Genomic DNA, 24,575 nt, shown 5'->3' with positions numbered 1-24,575 from the left:
AGAGCCTAACTTCCCTGGGCGTCTTGCTCTAATTTGCAAAACTATCTCCGTAGTAAAGATATACGTTTATTTCTCCCTATGGGTAAAGTCAACACGGGTGGTCTCCCCAGTTGTGATGGTAAAGTTAGGACAAACTAAGAATGACAAAAGGTGCAGTCACATTCTCTGACTTGAGGACTAGCTACTGTTGATCTTAAAAATCCATCTGAAATGGGTTGTATCTGTTTGACTCTCTAAGGGGGTGAGAGTCCTTTCTGTCTCTGCAGTCACTTAGTGGGTTACCTCTGATGCTCCTCCCATTCCAGTTTAACATTTATTCAATAATAAAAATGTTCTCTTTCATGACTACCATTGTGGAGAGGATTTGGGGGTTGGAGGAAGATCTCAGTTTTAAACTTCCCCAGCCAGGGTTTGGTTCGTCTGGGGCGTACAGGTCACAGAGGCAGAGGCAGAGATGATGCTACAGGACGAGCGTAAGGCCGGAGCAGAGAAGAGCCCTGCGTGAGCGTGTCAGCTTTACTCCGTGGGCAGTGAGGACCTCTGGAAGATTCTTAGAGAAATGAAGTCATGTTCAACCTTAGAAAAATGACTCTGGCGGTAATGTGGAGGGTGGACTGAAAGGAAGAATGGTCAAGTGTCACAGCCCTGAATGTGGACACAGTGATTTTTGAATGCTGTTTAAGGGTTTTCTTAGTCTGTTATTACTCAAAGGTTATTCTTGGACTGACCTTTCCCTGAGCCTCCTAACAATACCTGGATTTGTATATTTGTATTTTTACCACAGGGACATTACTCTAGGAAGCGGAGAGTGGAGGGCAACAATAGTGGGTGTAGCTTGCATGTCTAATGCTCCTTGGCCACTTTTTTTCTGAGTGGTTTGGGTACTCCTCTGGCCCCACAGTCTCATCCTAATGAGTCTTGAGGCCCCAAGAACCTTCAGGATCTAGAATATCTCTGATGGTTTCTATCATGAGAAAGGAGTTGCTTATTATAGGGGTCTGTCCCATTGGTGGGTGATCAGTTTATGGTAAACACTTGCTTGATACTCAGTGAGGTCCTGTACACCAGCCAAGCTGAGGTGTGACTGTTAGTGCAAATGCCTCATTTACTGGCAGCCCCAACTGGAAGCCCCAAGTTGTGACCACCGATTGCCTGGATTCATGTGGGTCCAGGCTTTCCTAGTATAACAACCCATGAATGGATTTCTTTAAGATGGGACTTTGTAACTAGAAACTGAGAAGAACCAAAGACACTTTGAATGAACTACATATACATTTATTAAATAGTTAACAAAGGCACATCAATAACCACGTACAATATTTATATATGTAATTAACACAGATAGGATTCTCTCTTAACTGTCAATTTCCCCAACAAAGAATTGTTCAACTCTTCAGGTCATGAAGGCAAAAGGCAAAGTCTCAGTCCTGACCCTATTCTTCTCCACCCTCTTCTTGAGAACTACATTGATCCTTGATGGGTTGACCACCATTTTCTGTAGCCATGTCTCTAGAAGCATGCTGCGTGCAAGGACTCCTGATTCCCTCTGCGTTCTCTCAGGTCCAGTTAAGGCGCAGGCTGTCTGCCTTCACAGGCACTGTTGCTGCTGCTTGTTGCTGTTTATCCAGTTACTGTATAATTTTTCAGCAATGTCTCTCTTTGCACGTGTTCACACATGTCATGTGCTGAATCATTTATGGGGAAAAACCTCCCTGTCATCAGGAAAATCTCTGATTTTTTTTTTCCCTGCTTTTGCCTATTTTGCCCCAAGTATCCTGCCTGCCTCTGCACTGCGCTCTTTTCATGCACAACATAAAAATGCTGGGCTGCCCAGAACTTCCTTCTTCTACCAATTCCCGCACCCTCTCTGGAATGCTGTGCTTTTGATCAGGGCGCCTATTTGAAAGGACAGGAGTCAAATCTCCTGTTCCTCTCACAGACTTCACCCTTCTGTCCAGGTGGCCACCCTTTCTATCAAAAGCTCTTGGCTTTTATTCCCCGGACTCTTGCTGTCCTCCTGCTTAAGGGAGACGTGCAAGTCCAGGCACTGAAAGGAAAATCTGGGAGGGCTCGTTTCAGTGGGCACTTCTGGTCCAGGAAATAGTCAAGTAAGAAGTCGCAGAGCATGCATCCATCTGCTGGATATTAGCAAGTGTTGGCGTGGGGCTGCTCGTGAAATGGGACCATTTGTCAGGCCCATCACTGTGCCATGCCCTATACCACAGGTGCTGACAACATGGGTGGACTCAGGTCTGTGGAATCTCGGGGTGTTCACTATCTAGTCAGTGTTTTAGGCTCACTATTAAGAGAACTTTCCTGACCATTAACAAAATGACAAGCATTCCTTTTGGGGCCTTCCTGAGGTAGTGAACGCCTATACTGCCCATCCATAGGAATTCGGTTGCTGGTTCAATGCTGTGACTCCAATGCCTAGATGTTTGTTTCAGTAAAACATGTCTTCCTCATCTACACAGGTGGCCATCTGATATTCCCCCACTGGAGAGTCGTGCCTTTTTAAATATAAACACTCCCAGGAGGGGCAGCCCATTAAGCACTGGCAGTCTCTAACACACACCAGTGTGATCTGTCTCCTAGAGCTCAGTTATGAGCTGCCCTCCGTAGCCTCAGATGCCCAACAGGAAAGTTCTGAAGGAAAAACAAACCTACCTGGGGCGGCAGTTCTGATAAGTTGCACCCATGGGGCTTCTAGAAGGCAAGAGGCCACCATGGGGGATGAGAAAAGGAAGGACTTAAAAATATATTGGGAAAAGGTTGAAATGTGCAAAGCGTTTTGCCTGTGGGTCAGCTTTCTCCTGGCCAACAGAAACTTTATTTTGCTGATGGTTCAGAACGCCTGGCCTGAATTCTTCCCTATCATTCAGCAGCTTCAAAGAGAGAGACATTAACTGAATTCTTCAGAGGCCAAAGACCTCTTGTAAATGTCTATATACTGAACTGGTTTTAGTGCTGGAATTATCAGTCACAGAAACATATACAGCACATCAAAGGGCTCAAAGTTGGCTTATCAAGAAATGCCGTAGTGGGAACCACATTTAGAAACAGTAAACTGGGACCCAAGGGGGAGAGGAGCCAGTAGCTCTGTGTGATTCAGCTGATACAGGACCAGGAACCAACCTCTTTCCTGGGCCTTGTCACTGTTGCAGACACATGACTACTACTTTGCTCTGCCACAGCATCTCATCCAAAGCCTCTTCACCTCAGTTTTCCATCACCCCGCTGACTAAATGGCGATGTGGCAAAGTTCCTTATTCGTGTTTCTAAGGATTTAGAAATCTGACAGAATAAAGTGTTCCCAAGTAACATTTTGCTTTCTTTAAAGAACAAAAATGAGTATCCTTTCATTTCTGTGCCATTGGTTGGCGAAAACCAATTTTAAGGGAGAGAAAAATGTTTTCATGGAAAAATTCATGCAGCCCATTGTTACGAAACCACCAATGCCCATCTTGAAAAGAATGAAATAAATGACACTGGTTTCATTTGTTACACTGAGGATGCAGGCTGGAAATGAGCAACAGAAAATAGAAACTTCTAATAATGTATCTTAGAACATGCCTCAGAATTTCTGAAGCACAACAGAAACCAGTAAGCATTACCTGAAAAATGTTAGTGTTCTCTTGTAAGATACAACTGTGTCTTTCTTGTGTTAGTGACATCAATCGTATAGGTATAATAATACACCTAACACAATGGATGTATTAGCTAGACAATTCAAAGGTATATATTTGGAAATTTATTCTATGTATGAAATATAGCATTGAACCAAGTCAGATTTAAATTTTATATTAGAATTACCAAATATTAGGATTAATATACTAGAAGACAAATCATTTGAAGAGAACTAGTGTGTGAATATGGATTCATAAAAAAAAGACAACAAAGAAGTTTACACATTTTATTAAAAGAACAAAAAATAAACATAGAAAGAGCATACTAAAATGAATCACATAATGCACATGTCTAAACACAAACAAGCAGTACAGGACTATAACTTGGGGAAAAAAACCAAATCAAAGCATCTGCCTTATTTGATAGCAGTCGAGAGAATGAGCTATTGCATTCTGGAAGCAAAATATTATAGGAACAGTTCATATTTATTAAATATTGTCATCATTATTTAAATCTATCATTGTTATACAGGACAAAAATTTTTCTTATTCATAAGTATTTTTAAATTGACATTTTCTGCCCAAAATATGTGCTTCCATTTCCTATGTTATACTGGATTGTTGTTCTGTAAATGCATAAAGTTAGCCCTTTAAAAAAGTATACTTAGGAGCATCTTTTTTTTTTATCTTAATTTAAATTATTGTAATTTTGGGGCATGTAACAAATGGCTCATTTTTCTAATAATTAAAGCAACAACAACAATAATAGGAAATTTATTCTGAAAAGGGCAACCCCAGAATCCAATGATAGAATGATCGTGGAATTCTCTCAACTGCTAGACACAAAAGACATAGAAACAACATAATTTGGTTTCCATCATTAACAGATAAGCGTTTGCATACAGAAATAAAGCTTTGAAATCATGCAAGTCTGTGACAGATAAATCTTTAGGTTGTGTGATTGGGGAGAAATGAGCACTGCTTAAAGTTGGGTTACTCTGAGGTCTTGTAACGGAGGTGTTTTTTTAAAAAAAAAAAAACAAAGTAATATGACGTAGCTGTGATGTATTTCACAGTGATACACGTTTTTCCTTTTAGGTATGTGGCTTGTAGATTCACAAGGATATGTCCACACAAGAACATGGGTTAAGGTGGGAAACTACATTGGTGAGAAGGTTACAACTGGAAATTCTGACTACAGAATGAATGCATGCTTACATCTTGTATCAGTGTAAATGCTGGTCAGATGGTCAGGCTGTTAGATGTATGGTTAACTATAAGTGAGTGTAGGGTGAAGGGGAAAAAAAGACATTTCTAACCAACTGGCCCTGAGCTATTGGACAACTGTAATTGTAAGGCTTGGATTGCTTTCTGGCTTTGGTTTACTTTCATTTCTCTGTAAGTGAGAACTCTCCAAATGTGTAGCAATACTAATACCAGTTCCCTCCGTCCCAAGACGGGCTCCTTCTCCAGGGTAAGGGTGACAGGTCTCAAGATAGAAAGGATTCAAAGTTTGTATGGTGATCTGACCTAAAACCTTTCTAAGTTTGACCTTTTCTAGGCCTCATTGCCTGGAGGCAACAAAAAGATAAATGGTGATCTGTTGGTGACTTGGGGGCTGAAATTGGCAGAGATGGTCTGATTAAAACATTCATTTCCAGCTCCAATGTGTGTAAGATTTTGGCTGGTACTCTTCTGTTTAGTTAAAACATTAGGAGGCTGAAATGACACAGTGAAGCACTGTCTAATCTGGTAAAGGTAAATCAGAAAACAGCTTGCACTGAACAAGTATAAAGTAAATAAAGCCATATATAAAACTGTGCCAGGAGCATTTTTTTCCCTTGTTGAAGAGAATAAAATGCTCCATGCTGGCCAGGCTTAACTGTTACATTACATCTTTCAAGGGTTGCCAACTTGGTTTTGGATTCTGAATCCTGAAGGGGAAATAATGGTGAATGTTAACAGTTTGTCACTTAAATACATATTCATTGATATAACAGATATTTATCAATTGATAATTTTCAGTAAAAGATGAAATCAAACTTGATCCCATTGGGAATATCCAGCCTGCAATTTACAGGGTATTCCACTGCTTGTAACCATTGAAAAAAGAAAACCTCAGCCAGAAACCTGCCGTGTGTGTGTGTGTGTGTGTGTGTGTGTGTACGTGTACGTGTACAGTGAGGCTTAATTTAAAAAACCAAACAATCTTTGCTAGCAGTCTTGCTAAAAGATGAAGTACCTTTACTTTTGCTTAGGGCTGTTAGCTGAAGTTGACCTGTTACCTGTAACCAGTCTTCTCTCATGGTGAGCTGTAGCAAACTAGAAAGCCTCCACAACAGCAAAGCAACATCATGCTTTAGTTACGTCTTGTAGCGACAAAAAAAAAAGAACAAACAAACCCTTCTTCTCAAAGCCTTAGAAATAACTCTCTCTTACTAACTTTCCCACTATTATCACAGACTTCTTATATTTAAAAGAAAAAGCTCCAAGGATTGCTTTCATGGACTATGTACATAAGTGCAAAAAAGGTGTGTCTCACACGGTCGCACCCTAACTGAGACCATCAGTTAATTGCAGCATATGTCTCTTCAACACTGTTACGGGGTCATTCCACAGTATCTGTATGTATGGTTTCCTGAATATGAATTCATTTTAATCTATGCTTTTGTTGGCTTTTAATCCTCATTTGGATATATTTGTATAAGTATATAATTCCCTAAAAATTTTTTGTAGCTACAGTTATGTCACTTGTATAGAATAATTTTCAGTAAGTTATGAAAGAGATTTGGTTGTACTATAAATACAACAATTGTGTTTTGTTTGTTTGTTTAATGGAGGTACTGGGGCTTGAACCTAGGACCTCGTGCATGCTAAGCATGAGCTCTACCACTGAGCTATATACTCACCTCTGCTCAGTAATTGTTTTGAAATCTAAATTCTGTGGAATAACCCTCTCCACACAATTCTATCAGCTATAAAGCCTGATTCTAGAATCCACATGCTGTAAACTTTTTGCTCAAAAAGTCACACAAGGACACAAATTCAGCTTTCACATGGGAATTTGGGATTAGAAAAAAATCACCCATATCTGTTTTCTGAGCTTTGAGCTGTACTGTCTACTGGCTCATACTATCAAAAGCCATGTATCGTTTACAAGTAAAATTTTCACACACACACAAAAAAAAATGTCTAAAGGTAGCCATGTTGTAGATTTGTTGCTAAAGCAACGACTAAATATACAATTAGTTAAAAATTATTATTTGTATATAAAGTTAAGTTTGTTCTTAAACTGTGAACTGTAAAGAATAGGTATGAACTATGTATCTTGTCCTGCTTCATTCAGTGTCAGTTTAGGACCTATCCAGGCGGGTTGAATACATGTAGTAAAACCTTAAACTTTCTCTAACGCTCCTTCAAAATTAAATTCACTAGTTAATTAAAGATATGAAAAAGGAATAAAATAAAAACCTTAACTAACAAGAAAATGGAAAACATGGCACCAATTAGCGAATTGGTGCTCAGAACGTCTATTTGCAATTATATTTACAGTTTGACTACGCTAGCAACTAAACTTGCTAAAAAAAAAAAAGTTGTTATACTCTTTTATATAGTGTTTATTCTATTTCCTTTGAGAGGCACTGGTAAAATTAATAGGCCACTATCCTCCTAAATCTAGCCAACAGAATTGGGAAATCACATTCCCCTGTTTCTATTTCAATGTGTGTGAAATGTAGAAGAGATAGAAAGAAAGAGGATTCCAGTTTCTATTCATTTTAAGCATCACAGCCTACCCTACAGACTAAAATAACTTGAAAACCTGTGGCTGCATTTTACCTAAGAGCATCTTCATCTACTCTCCAAGGAGTGGGGAGGACCAAATGACATTCCAAGTAGCACATGGGCCTTCCCTACATACTATTGGATAAAATTTAATGCCAATGTTGTCCTTATTCAGACGTCACTACGCTCACTGGTCATGCCATTAAAAAGAGATTCATGTTGTAAAGATTAATTTGATTTGGTTCCTGTTGATGGTAGGGTGGAGGTACCTGCTTTTTCTGAAATGGAGAGCTGGTGAGCTGAGGCTGCCCATTCATGAACACAGCCTCATGGTGTAGGACAACACTTACGGCAAGATCAAAGTGCTTTTTAGCATGTTCAAAAATGGATGGAAAAGACTGATGGAGTAGGGAGAAGATGGCTCTTGACATCACGACTGACTACAAATAAAATTCTAGACAAGTGAAATGAAATGCAACAGCAAGTTGCGGCATCATGCTCCAATTACAAAAGCAAATACTGTGTTTAGCAATTTTATGAATCCATTTGATTTTAATTCCCCTTTAAAATATGCTTATGGTCACACAGTGCTCTTACAAATTTTTGACACTACTAAAACCCTCTTTGAAGAAAACTTTTTGATTATTTTCTCTGTATACATGAACTGTTTTATCCAAGTCTCAGCACGCTTGCCTATTTTTGCAAAAGGCTGAGAGAAATGGACAAAAAACATGAATTTTGGATAAATAAAAATAGAGGCCCTTGTAGATTACAAAGCTTATAAAATGTTAACTAAAAGAATCACAAGTGATTAGAATTTTATATATACACTTCATCCAGTAAATTATTGTTTAGAGTCACTGATTAGTTTTGTGACTTGTCTTTTTAACTGAAAAGTTAATCTCATGACTTATCTTTCTTCTTCTCTTTTCTTGAATAAAGATACTTTGAATAAGTCATTGCACAACTAGTTTAAAGAGTGCTATCTCAAAATTACATTTCATCAAAATTCTTTTGCATCTGATCAAAACGTTAGTGCTTTGAGTTTTCTTTCTTTAAATTCACATACAAAGTAACTTCAAAATGCCAACAATATCAAAAATTGTGGCACCAAAAAATACAACTACCCTGAATCTCCTCACTGAAACTCTTACTAAAAAATACATCATTATTCATGTCTTCTAGTACTGAAAGCAACTTGCAAACAGCTGACCTTGAGGTATTTTTTAGTCTACGTATATCTTTGTCAGAAGTTTAAAAAGTTCAATGAGACAGTGTGTTGCATCAGAATGTCAAACAACACCAAAAAAGTTCATTTTTCACTGAAAATGTCTCTGTCTCTTTTAAGGAATACATCCAGAGTAGCTCAGGTACACCCTTTCTGGATTCATGTGATCAAGCTGCCCTTCTAGAGAGGCACTGGCACAGGTTTAACAAAACCAGTTCTAAACACAAGTTATTTCACAAAGGCATATTCTTCTCTAGCAAAGTTAAGATTTTAAGAAACAGAAATTAAGTGGTTCAAAGAACCAACAGGTAAAAATCAAGACACTCTTGTTCTCTAACTCCAGGCAATACTGTTAGCAGATGACAATGGCTCGATCCAAGCAAGATCATTTGGAAATCACTGATGATCATGATTTGGATGGAGAATTCAGATCAACAGGATATCAGTTACCCAAGAGCTAATTTCGCTCTTTTGCACTGAGCCAAAATGGTCTGCTCTGGGATGGAGTCACAAATGTTCTAAAGCACAAACTATAGGAAGCGGAGGAACAGCCAGGAGTCAGGAGATGTTTCTGGGTCCAACTGCTACCAACTAGCTAGGTCGCCCTGGGCAGGTCACCATGCCCTGGCTGTGAAAAGGTTTTGCTAACTCTCTTGTTCTATGATTCAAACACTACTAGCTAGCTTAAGGTATCCTAAATCAAACTGTCCCTTTGCCTGTCATTTTCATGAAGGAGAAAATAAACTTGTTATACACAACAAATTTGAGGATTTTTTACTTTTCAGTGAGAGGACATATATTTAGTAGAAAATAGTAAACTATCTAAATTGATGCAAAATGTCATAAAGCTCTACCACTATATGATAACAGTAAGTTTCACAACTGAGTATGGTGGAGGAGGTATACAACATAGCATAGGAATGAATGACTATTTTACTTGGTTATACAACGAGTTCATAAGTATTAGTAATATGAGTTCAGTTCAGTTCTGTGGACTGTGGCCACTCGGTCTCATCCAAAGGTTGCTAAAAATCTCTCTATTCCTCTCTATTATCATTTTCAAATACATATAAAAACAAAAAAATCCAAACAAACAAAAGAGAGGCTTGGTTATACTATGAGAGATTCTGTTGTTAATGAAGTTTGGGATGGGCAACATTTAACATATATCACAGGCGCTTGCTCCTTCACTTAAGCGACTGACAAAACTGGAAACTCAGTTGAACTGAAGCTGAAGACGCCTGTGGACATCCTTCCTAGAACTTTTACATAAATCAAAGTAATTTCAATTATCTCCCTACCTCCCTCCTCAGCCCCGCCATCTCTCCAAACCTATACTCAGGCTCCAACTGTGATCAACGGAAAAGATTGTCCATTTGGGGAGGAAAGGCCCCACCTGGAGCCAATTCTCTTTCACCCTGACTGAACTTTTCCAGATTGCATCTTATTATTCAAAGAGTAGCCTAAAGAGCACAAGCCATTTGCATTCGGAAAATGGCACTTGTATCAAAGGTTACATTGCAATGGTTTTTACATACTTTCCTTCAATATGTAAGAACTCTCTCCACGCCCCCATCTCTCTGCTTAATTTATAACCTGTAATTAGAATACCTTTAAGCTTCCAAGAACCAATTTTTCAGCTGAAGATTACAAATGGCTCAGTTTTAGACACTCTACCCAGAAGACAGGATCCTTGAGCCACAGAAAATGTAATGGGCACTTCCCATAGTTTTTAGTATAAATGCTGAGAAATGCATTTAAAGGTAAATTCTAGTTTTTCAAGCTATTTAAGGAGTGAAATTAGGGTTAATGTTTTAAGAAATTCCCGGTGTTTTTTATCAGGTAATTATTTCTCTCTCACCAAAAAAAAACCAAAAATCTAGTAACGTGATTGTATTATGCAAGGTCAGATCTACAGGCACAAATTATACACGTGCATGTTTATGATCACGTTTTGGACACACTCAAAAGTGAGGCCTTTTAAATGTCTGCCTCAAGAAACTTACAGAACTATTACAAAGAGAGAGTGAGCATATTAACATTAGCCTGTTAGGTTTTTTCAAGCACATGTGTTTCTGTTTCCCACTAATAACATTTTAGTTGAAACCAAACACCACACATTATAGCAAAACACTATATAGTATGTTAAAAACCTAACACAACACACCACGGTACAATAATGGGGAAACTGGTATTGGATCTATTTGTTACATTCTGAATCAACCCAATAGACTACTGTGTAAACAAAACAGTAAGGTAACACTTCAAAACGGACATTTATCCACCAAGAATGCACAGTAAGCAGTCCACTGTAGACATCCACTCAGCATAATCGTTATTGGGAAATCACAAAGAATAGTGTGATGAATTACAAAATTTTATGGTGTTCTACCTAATAATTCAAATAAGAGAGATAGATGTTAGTTATTAGTTTTCTATTTGTGTTTTAACATCTCCTTGATTGTTTAATGCTTTATTTTGTATTTGAATTTGTTGGTTGGTATGTTTGTTTTGTTTAAGATATTGACTGCACCATGCTTATTGTTGTGTTGGTGGAAGAGGACATACGTGTATATATATAAAAAGGCCATATGGAGGTTCTCACGGAGAGATTCTGATACTCTGTAACTCTGTTGTTCAGAATGTCAACTGAAATGGAAAAAAAAAAGAAAAGAAAGTGAGAAATATTGGTATTGGAGTGGTTATCGAAGTAGGAGTCAGGATACTTGGTTCTCGGTCCATTTGTGTGTGTGAACCATATGCCAACATATTCCCCACTCTGAATTTCATATTCTACATCTGCGGATGTAAATTGAGCTGTTGAAAACTGTAGTGTACAATTACACTACACAACTAATACTTAAATGAAAACTGAGCTGTTGGAAATGGTCACTAAAGAGTCATCTACCATGATAGTCTGTGGTTCTCACCGAGTGCTAATGTGGACAACTGCCCTGGGTTAACAGAGAGGCACTCAGTTGTTCAAGGCGTTATCTCCACAATGCCAAAACATTCTGATGAACACCCACCCGCCCATTACTTCCTCCAACAGCCATATATTGAGAAAACATATTTGATACCATTTTGAAGTATGCAAATATTAGATAAACTTTAAACTTTTTATCTGAATGTTTTGGAGCCACGCAGAACTAGCCTAAGTGTGAAATTTGGGTATGTAGTATTTTAGAAAATTACATTTTATTTTCAGCATCCGTTACATAGTGAAATGATTATGGTGGCCAAATACCTCTAAATTTTCTGATGGAATCAAGCAAAATGGAATCACCATTCCCAAACATGTTCTGGTATGAAGTTAATTATATTTGACAACTTTTGTTCGATGTGAAGCAGCCCATGAGAATCAGGCAAGTTTTACAAAACCTGTATTCTCATGTTTGGCGCTATTCCCAAGTTGCCACTATCCCAAATGATTACCCCTGAAAACTATCACAAATAATACAGCTACTTCAGTTATTCTGTGTATTCAAAGGTCTTTTTAAAACATTCCTTATGATCGAAGGGACCTATTTATCTAATGTGCAGTGATTTATATGCTCTGTCCAGAACAGTGAGTGTTCTGGGCCTGTGTGTCCTCAGCAGGAAAGAAACATGAGTGAGGTTCTGGGGAACTAGTTGATTGAGAGAATTAAACTGTTCCCTCCTTCAACCAAATGAAGCACTCCAGTTGTAAGAATTTCAAGCTTTCAATGATTCATGGATGCAGTTCAGAATCGGTGTATTTGTTTAGTAAGTCCCTATAATTACTTAATTCATTATGATGCCTAAGAGTCTTAAGTGACTTCAAAAGTCACATGTTCCAGGTGAACGACTGCTCAAATTAAGTGTGGGCTATTACAGACCCTGGACTAGGCAAAGAGGAAATCAGAGGGGAAGGGGGGGAAATCCGAAAATAACAACAACAAAAATTACTCCAAAAAGTGCCACGATTTGAATGAAAATAATGATTAAATTAGTAAAGTATGTCACTCAAAATTCAGAACAGCTGGAGCAATTCTGATAGACTTACATGGGAAGCAACAAAGTGGCAGAATGTGGAAGTGCTGTTTTGTATAATGTCTTGGGAGAAGCACTGCTTACTGTCTTTAAGATAATCACCTCCATCAAATTGTGACAAAATTACTTTGTTTTATTTCAATAAAAAAAACAAAGTAGAAAAAATGTTAAAAGATTAAAATTCAAAAATGATCTGTGCCTTTGGCTAACAAATAATACCCCGTTAATAATGGGAAAACATTTTGGAATTTGTAAGCTCCTTGGGAAAATACAATACCAGCTGTTATTTTCATATGAAAATCGCATATTTGCTCTCCACATTTCAGTTTGGAAAATTGGGAATGCTTAAATCAAGCTCTAAGTTACAAGCAATGTCTATTAAAGAAAATATTTACCAAAGCTTTTAGCAAATGCAATTGTGTAGATAAAAGATATAACCTACAAATATTATTTATATTAATACTTAAAGAAACTTACTGTTCTACTGGTAACTTCTACATCTGTGAAACAAACATGCTGCTATTCAGTTCATCTATTGATAATGGGGGTATCTATAGTAGTGAAAAAGATTTTAGATTAAAATAGTTTCTTGAGAGAATTCCATTTATTTTGTTCACTGTGTGGACATGGTAATCAATAACTATAGTCAATATCACAGGAAACTTTAGACATATTAACCATATCCACTAATAGTTAATTTTTCAAAAAAAGCACAGGTTAGAATGTGGTTTGTTTCCCCAATAAATTAATGCTCTATGTCCCATATGGTTATCATACTTGTAACTGAAACAGCAGTGGGACTTGTCCTTAAGCATGGTTACCACTTTAATAAGGCAAAATGGCCATAACATTACCCAATAATTATTGTATCTCCTTACAATTTCAAGACTCCTCCAAAATTCATAATTTGCATTGTGACTCTGCCTATAAGTACCTAAAGCAAATGAAAATTAAAACAACACAAGCACGTCTAATGTCAGCATGAGAAGGAATTTCTGATGTAATCACTGAGTAATGATGAGCATATATGTGCCTTGGAAAGAAACGTGTTATCTTTCTTTCCAGTAGATCTGCAAGTAAAGGTGATGACTGTACGAAGTGAAAGTTCAAATGCAATAACCAAAGATGGTAGTAAAATAAAATAAATTCTCCCCTCAACCAATGAGGGAACATCAAAACAATATTTAGTATATACATCTGAGGATTGGTGTGGTAGCAACAGCTCTACATCCAGCATATCAAGAGGAACATCTGTAACTGATTAAAAATGAGACAACTCTGCCCATTCATCTCAGGATGAGTAGCAAGACGGATGCTTCCCTCCAGAATATACACAAAAATAAAAGTTCTAAATGTAACAACTGCTTATAAAACACATAAGAATATGGACTGAAGTCTCTCACCAATCCAAAAAGCATATACTGTGCTTTACCAACACACTGTAGTTATTTAGGTCTGAACAGGTGAAATAAATGGCCAAACCTGATTGCCCGTAGCTGTTGCAGCGAAGGGAACGCTGGTGGCAGGTGTTGTTGCTGCAGACACAGTGGTAGGTGTAGCACCGTGCATCATGGGCACTTTCAGTAGGAAACCACGGAAGCAACACACGAGAGGGCGGAGGATTTATGCAACCATGACATAAATGATGGGATGGGGCGTGGTAGGTATCACAGCAACAAGCCACATGACGACATCATGACGGATACACCAGGGTGCAACATGCAATCACAGTCAGTGCAAAGCAACACAGCATGGAAGGGGGAAAAATTTCAAAAGAGAAAAGGGGAAAGCCAATTATAGTTACCATTAAGGAAAATGGAATCATTCTCAACATTTAGTTTTTGAGCAGAATCACACTGTCGTTGACTTCAAAGGCCAAATTTTCAGAAGGGGTGACAATAGATGTCTATGACAAATCTTATTTTACCAAGGCTATCTATCTGAATAGCTAGTCAAGCGGACAAGTAACTGCGTTGCACATTCAAAATGGGAGTCAGGAACTGGTGTCTGTCACTCACTCATGACAGACATGAGTGCTGTCACTTGATTTGCAGATGCAAACGGGCGGTTTTATATATATATATATATAGATATATGTGGATATATACTTACCTGATCTGCATGCAAATAAAAATGGTAGTTCGATTGGTGGGTATATGGTAGGGGAACAGATATGAAGACTACAGTGGTCTATGCATGCAGGTTTCTAAGCACACCTCTGGCAAGCCCCTTGGAAACATAGGCTATTTATGAATCAACTTAGGCTATTTGTTTATTGTTTCATAAACAACCTAACTTTCCAAGGGGGTGCTTCATAGTAAATGTCCGACAACATCCTGTCTTCATTGCAAATATTACAGCTACAATGGCCAGCAGCCGCAACATCTCTTTTGGGATGATTTCTCTTTGCCGTTTCTAGTTTCTATGTCATTTTGAAAGCTTTTGGGATGCTTTTCTTATTTTGAGCTCATTTTGGAAAGCAAACCAAAGAATTAATATTTAAATGGTAAGCATGCGTAGGTAATAACTGACATCTACATCGACTGAATTCAGATTTTCGGCCAGTCTACAGAGAAAGTGAACAGCCTGGAGAGAGGACAATCATCCCATGGGACATCATAGGAAACACAAATGTACCCCAAATGGTGATTAACAGAAACTCTGTAGTTATCTCTCCTGCCCATCTCTGGTTATCCATTACCTATAGACAGCCCTCATTGTATCACATGCCAACTCTGAAAACACCCTTGTTTTCCCTCGGTGGGCGCAACAGCTACACAGGGCAGCAGCAGCACTGAAGCATGCAGTTTGCATTCCTACACGGAGCCCTTCAGGGAAAGGGCAAGGGAGCAGAGTCACAAAATGTAAAGACAGAGACACGGTTCACCAACTTCCCAAAGTCTATTCTAATCATATGCATATAATGCTTCTGTTAGTATCAATGGAAATGTTTTTCATTCCTACAGGGCAAAGCCAGTATCAGAGGCCTCACCTACCAGTGAATGCTACTACTATGTGGTTGCCATTTTGACTTTTTTTTTATCTTGGTAATCCTGTTTGTCCCTTTTGGGCTCTGCGTCTACTTTGGTTGACCAGTGGGATAGAGGTTGAGCTGTTGCAAACCCTCAAAAAGGACGAAAGAAACTGGATTGAGATGAGATGGCAGGGTGAGGTGGGATAGTTCCTCCCTGTATCAAACAGTGCTATTTTCCTCTGGTGTGTTTCTGGGGCCTGTGGGAACTACAGAAGCTGTGAACTCCCTAGGCATTCTGAGAGGGAAACAAGTCACTTTCCTTGTCTTCTTCAGTATTAGTGATGTACAAAATGGTTTCAAGATGGCTACCATATTGTACTGGTGGCTGATTAAAGGATATGTGTGTAACTGATTATTTAAAAAAACACATACCCCACAAAGAGTCATTTTGAAATGATTCTGATGTGCCTGGTTTCCATGCAGATGGCATTTCATCCCAGCACACTACAGAAATCCTCACAAATCACTACAGGATGCTCTAGCTTTGCTTAACTCACCCTTTCGCAACATCTGAGTATTGAATGATTTTGACCTTAAGGATAACTTGTTTGGGGAGGAATAATTTCTTAGTGATAGATGTGAAGTTAAGAACAAAACTGCCCTTTCTGGCTAGATAAGGAAATGTTTTGAAATATTTCAGCTGCAATTTTGGGGGTGAAAACAGAGAAGTGGCAGGGTATTTGGCCACAGTGGCAACCAACTAGGACTCATGGTGTAAGCCAATTACGACTCCACAAAAACAGACCACACCATAGTAAACCTTAAATACTCAGAAAATGTCCAGCCACATCATTCACTCACTCATCCCTTTCACAGTCACAACAGAAAATCACTTCTTTTCAGATTAGAAAAAGTTGAGAATTTTTGTACAAAACCTACCAATACTTGAAGCGGGTGCCATGCACAGTATTGGCCCTGCACACCATGCAGAAAAGCGTGAAAAGTAAAGAAAACAGAGATTTCATTATTAAAGCTTTACTGATAGAGATAATTTTTAACTAGAAAGATATTCTCAGCAATATCAATTAATCAGCACATGCAAATCCAGTAATGTCCCATGCTTACAATTACAGCTGAGTTTTAAGATCACAAGCCCAAGTAATCAAAGTAATTCTTGGATTCTTAGGTATGAAAATGAACATTGATCTTTTTCTTGAAAGTCCTTATCTCACTTAAATGACATGTGTTTTGGACAAATGCATCCTAAATGAGTTTTATTATAAAAGGGAGAGTTTTAACCAACTGTGTTTAATCAACACATATGATTTTCAAAATATGCACCAGGATGTGGTCCCTCATGCCAGTAAGTTTTACTTAGAGAACTAAGCTATCACCATTGCCTCCTCCACCTCGCAGCCAAGGACTTCATTAGAACATCTGGCAAAGAGGCTTTTCATCCAGAAAGTGCTCTCAGCCTGACAGGTTTTTATTTTGCTATTAATCACAGGGAAAGGGATTCTTCTGATATTTCTGCTTATAAATCTAGACTTCAAATCCAGCAAAAAAAAAAAAAAGCCAAAAAATGATAAAATTGTGTTTTTGAAATGATATCCTGAAGAACTACTGTAGTTAGTAAATAGACAAAAGACTGGTTTTTTATGGCTTCTTTCAAAATGAATTAACTGATTAATGTATCAGTTAACCAATGGGTTTCTTCAAGTTCAGGTATACAATATTATGTACTTAGTGTGTTTATATAATTAGCAAGATTTCTAAATTAATTTTTAAAGCATGTCATTTTAATTTAATAACAATTTCCAAACTGAGGCATTTATGATTCTGATCCAAAAAAAAATCTACCATATTCCCAGCGGTTAGTAGTTTCAACTTATTCCCAAGAGACTTTAAGCTTGTTCTCAAAGTATTGAACCACTAGAAGAAAAGTATTTCACTTCATCTGATATTTATTTGAAAAAAATTATGGCTTAAATTTTTCTTTTCAATTTAGTGCAAAACAGTTATGCTATTAAATATAGTTGAATGTAGGAGGTAATATAATATGCCACAAAGTGTCAGGAAAATATGATAAACGGCTATATATTTTATATTAACTGGTTTAAGAGTTAGACGCTAAAGACAGTTGTTTTTTATATATATAATATACTGTATTGTCCTGTAAGTTTAAGGGTACTTTTATTATAACTATCTTTGGCATATCAAAAATATATGGACTCCCTACTTCTGTAATGCTGAAGCTCAGAAACTTTTTTTCTGAGCGCAGACCATTGTCTTTGAAACTGATACCTAAGAGTCAAGGAATTAATTTGAGGTCGAAACAAGTGAATCAAACATAAGAAGCAACAATTAAGAAATGCTAAAAAGAAAAATGTTGAAGAGTTTGCTAGTTGGATCGCAAACCATCAACTGTCAGGAATCACTGAAACACAGTTTGTTCTCTATACAAGCAGATCAAGCATCACTGCCTTGTTTTATTTCTAATCAAAATACCTGCTGATAGCCCTCACATAAACACTCTTTGGAAGCTGGCATGGTGCATTGTATTCATTCGCAACATCACTCAACTCACGGTGCCCAGAGCCCTGTTCTCACCTGCAGGGATGAATGCCGGCTGTGGGAGCTGCAGGTTAGCCAGAGCCTGTTGGCAGTGGAAAACACTGGGATTAAAGACCGGGGTGGCACCATTGGTCTTTTCAAGCGCCGATCTCTTTGGTATCAGTTGAACTGCACCAGGCTGGAGGGCCTGTGAGGGAAGGATGGATTAATAAGTAGTACCAAAGAAAGTAAAAATATATACTCCAACCAAGCCAGCAGCAGTTAGAGAAAGTCTGGCCTGGCTACCCTTGGCCAGGGTACCCATGAGGAAGGTCACCAAACGCAGAGTTACATCAGTGCACTCACTCCATGAGTACATACTTAGTCCAAAACAGAAAATAAACATACGGAGGAAAAGAGCTTTTCAACTTAACTAGTTTAGACAAATAATAACAATTTTTTTAAAAAAGTATCTCATCATTTGGGCAGGATGTGACAGGAAGCTGTTAATAGCAAATAATCATTTACAATTAACATGTCACGGATGCTCATCTATTAAGCTATTAAAATGAGATCAGCAGAAGCAACAGAGCAGGAAAGAGATTTTTGCCAGTTAAAATTTCCATATAGATCTAGGAAATAAATGGTATATAGGTGAAAAAAAAGATGTCAGTAGATCAGAGTGTGATTCTGTAACTCCAAAAATACAATTGATACAAGGACTTCAGGTCCAAGTCCTGTAACTATAGCTTTCCCAACTAACATGTAAGGAAAAAGTAAATGAATGAATCCTCCCCCACCAGCCACCTCACCCAGATACCTTAGATAGTTAGCAAGATGTATGCAATTCTCAATTACAAAAACATTCCAGTATGTATTCTTTGCTTTGTTAAGGCTGGGTAAAGCTTAATTCTAAAACCTCTTGGCATTTAAAAATCCTCCTTTCATGCCTACAATTCTTTTAAAATCCCACTGTGCCTGTAATATTCAGTCAAATCTGTCCTGGGATCAGATTCATGGGAGAAATCTGACATTACATTTTTTTTCTCAGCAAATTGCCCAGGACTTTAGAAACTTGTCCCAGCGACAACAGTTTGGTATGCTTCTAATTCTTAAGGAGACAGGCACACTTAGGCTGAGTAACTAGCCTTTCACATGCCCAAAACGGGCATGCAAGTCCTCCTGATTCCTGTGGATAAAGAAGGCCTAACAGTATCTCTGTTTTCATTTGGGAACTAAATATCCCCCCAAGTCTTCTTTTAAATGCATACAAACTGCCTTCGGTGAAGTTAACCTGAGCTATGCACACAAATATGAACCAGGTAAAAATCTCTCTTTCACAAAGCATTTCAGCTCTGAATCCTTAAAATATAGAAAGCTCACACTTCTTTGTGAAGCCTCCTTTACTTAATCTTGCCTCAAACAAATTTCTACGGGCCAATGTGACTTTGCCTTTAAGACTGTGCTCTGATCAGTCACTTGGAAAGGAATTTTATATTGACGTTCAAAAGTACCAATTGAAGGCCTACTATATAGTATTTAACTCTCTTATATGGGAATTTGGGGCTGACTTACATGCATTCTATCAAACACACCCAAATCATCAGAAACGGACACATTCATATGAAGGTCCCATAACTGAGCATGGAACAGGTACACACCGTCACAGGCAAGCCGTTCCTTGTACATCCCATGCATATGAGAACCTTTATTTTTAGGGGACCAACTGTATTCCTCTCCTTTTAGGTCCATGTTGTTTTTGAACTCTATGCCACCAACAGAAATAACCTAACAACTGGAGGCTTAAAATTCTGCCTTGAATATTCTCGATACCTTCCTATTTTCATAGCTTAAAATTTCCTCATTCAAAAGAATTTATGACAAAAAAAATTCGGTGAAGTCTTTTTTTTTTTTTTTTTTTTTACCATTTGTTAACAGATTCTGTTGTCTAGATCAAGGGAGAAAGTAAGTTTGTTCTACTTTGGTACTCAGATCTTTCCTGAAGTCATGGGTTCAGTTCTGAGAGAGCAGGGATTTTGAGAACGTGGAGCAAGTCCAAAACTGGTGCTGTATCGTTCAAGCCATAATTTATAAGAAAAGTTTGGAGAAACTTGGGGTATTTGGCCCAGACAAAGAAGACGACAATCATGCTCCTATGAAATGGTGATTGACTTATTTTTTTGTAATAAAATAAGTGTAAGTTCCAGTTCTAGCAAGGTAGATTTCAACTCAGTATGAGGAAAAACTTAATAAATAGGGATGTTTGAAAAGAAATGGATCTTTCTCATGAAAAGGAAAGGTCTCTGTCATGGGCTTCAGGGTCCTGGAGGTGACTTTTTTCCACAGTTGGGAAAAATGAGGTTTCCTTAGGGTTTTGTTCCTTATTGGGGTTATACCCTATGACACAAATCTCAGGCGAAAAGAAAAAATGAATAGCATACAGCCTATCAAAATAATTGAAACTGTGACGAACTTAAGTAATCATAATTCCTATTTCTCAAACTATCACACTATAGTGTTACGCAAATACTCTTCCCACCTCCTACCTTTCTGGGTTAAGTAGGACTAACATTTCCCCAAAACAGACTTGCTAGGGCAACTCAATAGGCAGGCTTCTCCCCATCATGTAGAAATATCCCCCCCACCCCCTGCCCTAGCCTTGCCTGGCTGCTGCCTTGAAATCATTAACCTTTGGGAAATTAGAACCTATTTACCACTCTATCCTCCAAGTCCTGTTTTCAAAAGGCATTAAGGCTCTTAACCAGCAAATTACCCTGGAAGGTAGCTCTCAGGGCACAGAGGCAACTTTCTGCCTTTTTAGGATATAAAGGTTAGTTAGGCTATAAAAGCTACTCAAAAATAATTTACTGTTTAACTTGTACTCTTTCTCAAAAAAAAAAAACAGGAGAAAAGGCACAGTAGGTTAAAATCATTAGTAGAGCTTTTAAATAATTATCTTTAGAAAACGTTAGTGAATGAATTAGAATAAATAGGTTTTCTGTTTTCCAGCTCATAACCTGGGCTATTCGTTTTAAGGCCCACTCATGACTATTCAAGACTGTGGTCAGAGGAAATTAGACAAAATGAGTTATATATTAATCCTTTACCCCCAGACAGAAAGTCCACGCATCCTGGCCTGTTCTTACCATTGCTGTGGCAGCCGAATGGTTCATCTGGTGATGAGCTGCCTTGAGTTTGGCTTGCAAGTGTGCAGGAGGATGAAAGTACTTGCATTTCTCCCGGGAGCATCGACCTTTGATGTAATCCATGCAGATCGTCACAGTATTATCACTTGCCTCGATCATGGAAACATCCGTAGGGTGAGCATAGCGACAGTCATTCTCACCACGGGTACAATTTCCACGCTGAAATTCACGGCAAACCTTAAAGAAAAAAAATCACATTGATGCCTGGTAGGTGATTAGCTTTTATGTATTTTGCCAGGGAATGTAAGAGCAACAGTATACATTATTTTGTCATCTGTTCAGGAAAAATGTTACAAGCTGAAGGCTAACGTCAAGCCATAGTCACTATGAGATGTAAACATACAATTTCTATTCCAAGAAAAAAAAATCCATGCTTCCCAAAGGGAAAGTCTGTCTGGTTTCCTTACAATGAAATAACAGTATTGTTGAAAACCAATTTTCAACACTTGACGCAGTCTCATCAGCTAAGTTTGCAAGAGGAGGTTATTTTGTGAAGGTCCAAGATGTGTCTATCACGCAGCCATGTGCTTTTGCTCAAGCATACATGTGGACCATGGGACATGTACAGATTCCATTTGGATACATGGCAAAACATTTAAGGAGCGGCCAATGGAGCTGACTTTGTAAGAAATCCACTTGTTATTTACTCCAATTTATGAAGAATGATGTAGTTTGAAGGAGTTCTATAGATCAAAAAGCCATTTAAAATTTCTTTTTAGGTTTCCTTTCCTTAGGCATCAAGAGATACTTATTGTCTAGTACATCATTCTTAAAACAGAGAAAAAGGTTTAGACCCTATGAGACTCCTTTACATTCTGCATTCATAGATAGTTAATTAGTCAACTTTTTTTTTTCAGCTTGATTATTCTAGCAAGTAGCCATTCATCAACGAATACAGTAATCCCAGTCTGTAAAGCTGGAGCCAGGGGTAAAAGGAGCATTCCCACCAGACTTTCTGTGCCATAGCAAAGGAGATGAGGCCCAGTCTGCGGCTGGTCACGCTAAGATGTTGTTTGACCTACTGTACAACTGAATCAGTGCGCTTCATAATGGGGTAAAATTACAGGAGTAAAACGTTTAACATTTTTCTGAGGTTATATTCCATAAGTGGAAAATCCAGATGCACTTATTGAAAGCATTCAAAACATTGGACTCTAAGAATGTTCATGCATAAAGTTCATATCTACCCTATAAATATTTATCTATTTCTACACAAATACCTCCAGTTTATCTGAACGCATCAGTTTTGGACCAGCAGCTCCTGGCAATCCGAGAGGTGGGTTTCCAGAAATCAGAACAGGTGCATTTGGTAAAAGTTCGGCAGGGACCAGGCCCATCCCAGGATGAGGTAAGTAAGGATTGAAAGCCATGGCAGGATTAGCTGCAAGTGATGGAGTCACGGGAAAAGAAGTCTGTGTGTTTAAAACAGAAAATAAAAAGTATTAGAGGTAAATAGATTAGTCCTAATTTTTTTTTTTGGTGGTGGTGGTGGGGAGGTAATTAGGTTTATTTATTTTTAATGGAAGTACTGGGGATTGAACCCAGGACCTTGTGCATACTAAACATGCGCTCTACCTTCCCCTATACCTACACCTTCCCCTCCGATTAGTCCTATTATTACACAACGAAGCATTCTGAGAAAAAGCCTAAGCCATATCAAAATTTACCATTGTGTCTTCTGATTTATTTTTAGTCTCATACTAATTCCCATGTAGGAGTTGCTTTTAAACCAACAAATCTCCTTGAGTAACTAATTTATTGGTAAGCTGAGGAACCAAGCCACATAATTTTACCAGTCATGAGTTAGCTGAATTAAACCCCATTGATGGAGTCTTTTCCAGATGTGTTTTCTCTAGCACTTCCCCTTTTACCTAAAAACCACGTCGCCAACGATATCATATATGTGGGCAATCTGCCCGGTCTCCTCACACAGGCACCTGACAGCCCCCCTCATCCCACCCTCCTCCTTCCCCGTGCTCGGCGGTACTGTTTGGCTCCAAAGCTTCCTGTCCTACCATGATCCCCCCTGCCCTACCAAACGCATGCTTCTCTTCTTGACCGACTATCAATTGTGGAGGACAGTAAGGAGGGAGGAAGAAAGGGATAGATTTTAAAAAGTGAGAGCTTTAACAACGTCTTGCTGTCTACCTAAAATGAAATTGGTTTGGTCGTGTTTTTTAGCAGTCCTGTTTCACAAACTCATCTGACTCGCCTAGCCTCGTCTTTATCTAGGGAACCAGATGACATGTGCAGTTTAAAAGGGGGCCCTAAAAATGCTATAAGGATCCCTATTAAGCAGGAAGAGATAATGTAACAGGATTACAAGGTACACACCCTAGAGTATAACTTGTAAAGAAAAGTCTTAGAAGTACAAAGGGCTCTTACTGGTTTTTCTATTTTTTTAAAAGTCCTGATCTCATAGAGTTTGATACATGTATTGCCTTTATTATCTGTAAAGCACATAATTTATCACTTTACTGTGCTGTTTTCCAGTTTGTTCCACATGTGGGTGTCTTTTCTTCTCAATGTGGTCATACTGTCTTTTGATAGTTCTCTTGTCTCCCCTATAGTACCCAGTATATAGTGAATGATTGATATAATCAATACCATCATTTAAAAATAAGTTTAAACATTTTAATGAATTAATAACAAGTCATGATTAAATGTAGTACATATCTTTTTTTTTAGGTTTAGTTGATTTACAATGTTGTGTTAGTTTCTGGTGTACAGCATAGTGATTCAGTTATACGTATTTTTTTTTACTATAGGTTATTACAAGATATTGAATGTAGTTTCTTGTGCTATACAGTTAAGACCTTGCTGTTCATCTCTTTTATACACAGTAGTTTGTATCTGCTAATCTCAAACTCCTAATTTATCCCTCAGCCACTCCTTTTCCCCTTCGGTAACCGTAAGTTTGTTTTCTATGTCTGTGAGTCTGTTTCTGTTTTGTAAATAAGTTCAGTTGTATCATTTCCTTTTAGATTCCACATATAAGTGATATCATATGCTATTTGTCAGACTGACTTCCCTCAGTATGATAATCTCTAGGCCCATCCATCTTGCTGCAAATGGCATTATTTCATTCTTTTTTATGGCTGAGTAATATTCCATTGTATGTATATACCACAACTTCTTTATCTAGTTATCTGTTGATGGACATTTAGGTTGCTTCCATGTTTTGGCTATTG

At 38.1% G+C, this 24,575-nt stretch overlaps 1 protein-coding gene across 5 annotated transcripts in view; it reads right to left on the bottom strand.

Annotated features, from left to right (window-relative positions):
- Positions 1 to 3,899: 3,899 nt before the first annotated feature.
- MBNL3 (muscleblind like splicing regulator 3) overlaps positions 3,900 to 24,575 on the bottom strand; it is a 40,608-nt gene continuing 19,932 nt past the window's right edge. Inside the window, exons 3-9 of one of the 5 annotated variants that reach the window (XM_014561668.2) lie at positions 22,605 to 22,796; positions 21,325 to 21,561; positions 18,236 to 18,386; positions 16,565 to 16,600; positions 14,134 to 14,228; positions 13,129 to 13,202; positions 11,148 to 11,286 (exon numbers count right to left, since the gene is read on the bottom strand). In XM_014561668.2, coding sequence (XP_014417154.1) covers positions 13,146 to 13,202; positions 14,134 to 14,228; positions 16,565 to 16,600; positions 18,236 to 18,386; positions 21,325 to 21,561; positions 22,605 to 22,796 — 768 coding nt within the window. In that variant the 3' untranslated portion in view covers positions 11,148 to 11,286; positions 13,129 to 13,145. Of the gene's footprint in view, positions 11,287 to 13,128; positions 13,203 to 14,133; positions 14,229 to 16,564; positions 16,601 to 18,235; positions 18,387 to 21,324; positions 21,562 to 22,604; positions 22,797 to 24,575 lie in introns of all 5 variants that reach the window. The other 4 variants (XM_032475948.1, XM_014561670.2, XM_032475950.1 and 1 more) reach the window with 4 other exon arrangements.

This window comes from Camelus ferus, chromosome X (genome assembly GCF_009834535.1).
Source record: "Camelus ferus isolate YT-003-E chromosome X, BCGSAC_Cfer_1.0, whole genome shotgun sequence".
Taxonomy (NCBI): Eukaryota; Metazoa; Chordata; class Mammalia; order Artiodactyla; family Camelidae; genus Camelus; species Camelus ferus.
Note: the sequence above shows the minus strand (reverse complement) of the source record. Positions and strands in the feature narration are given on the sequence as shown.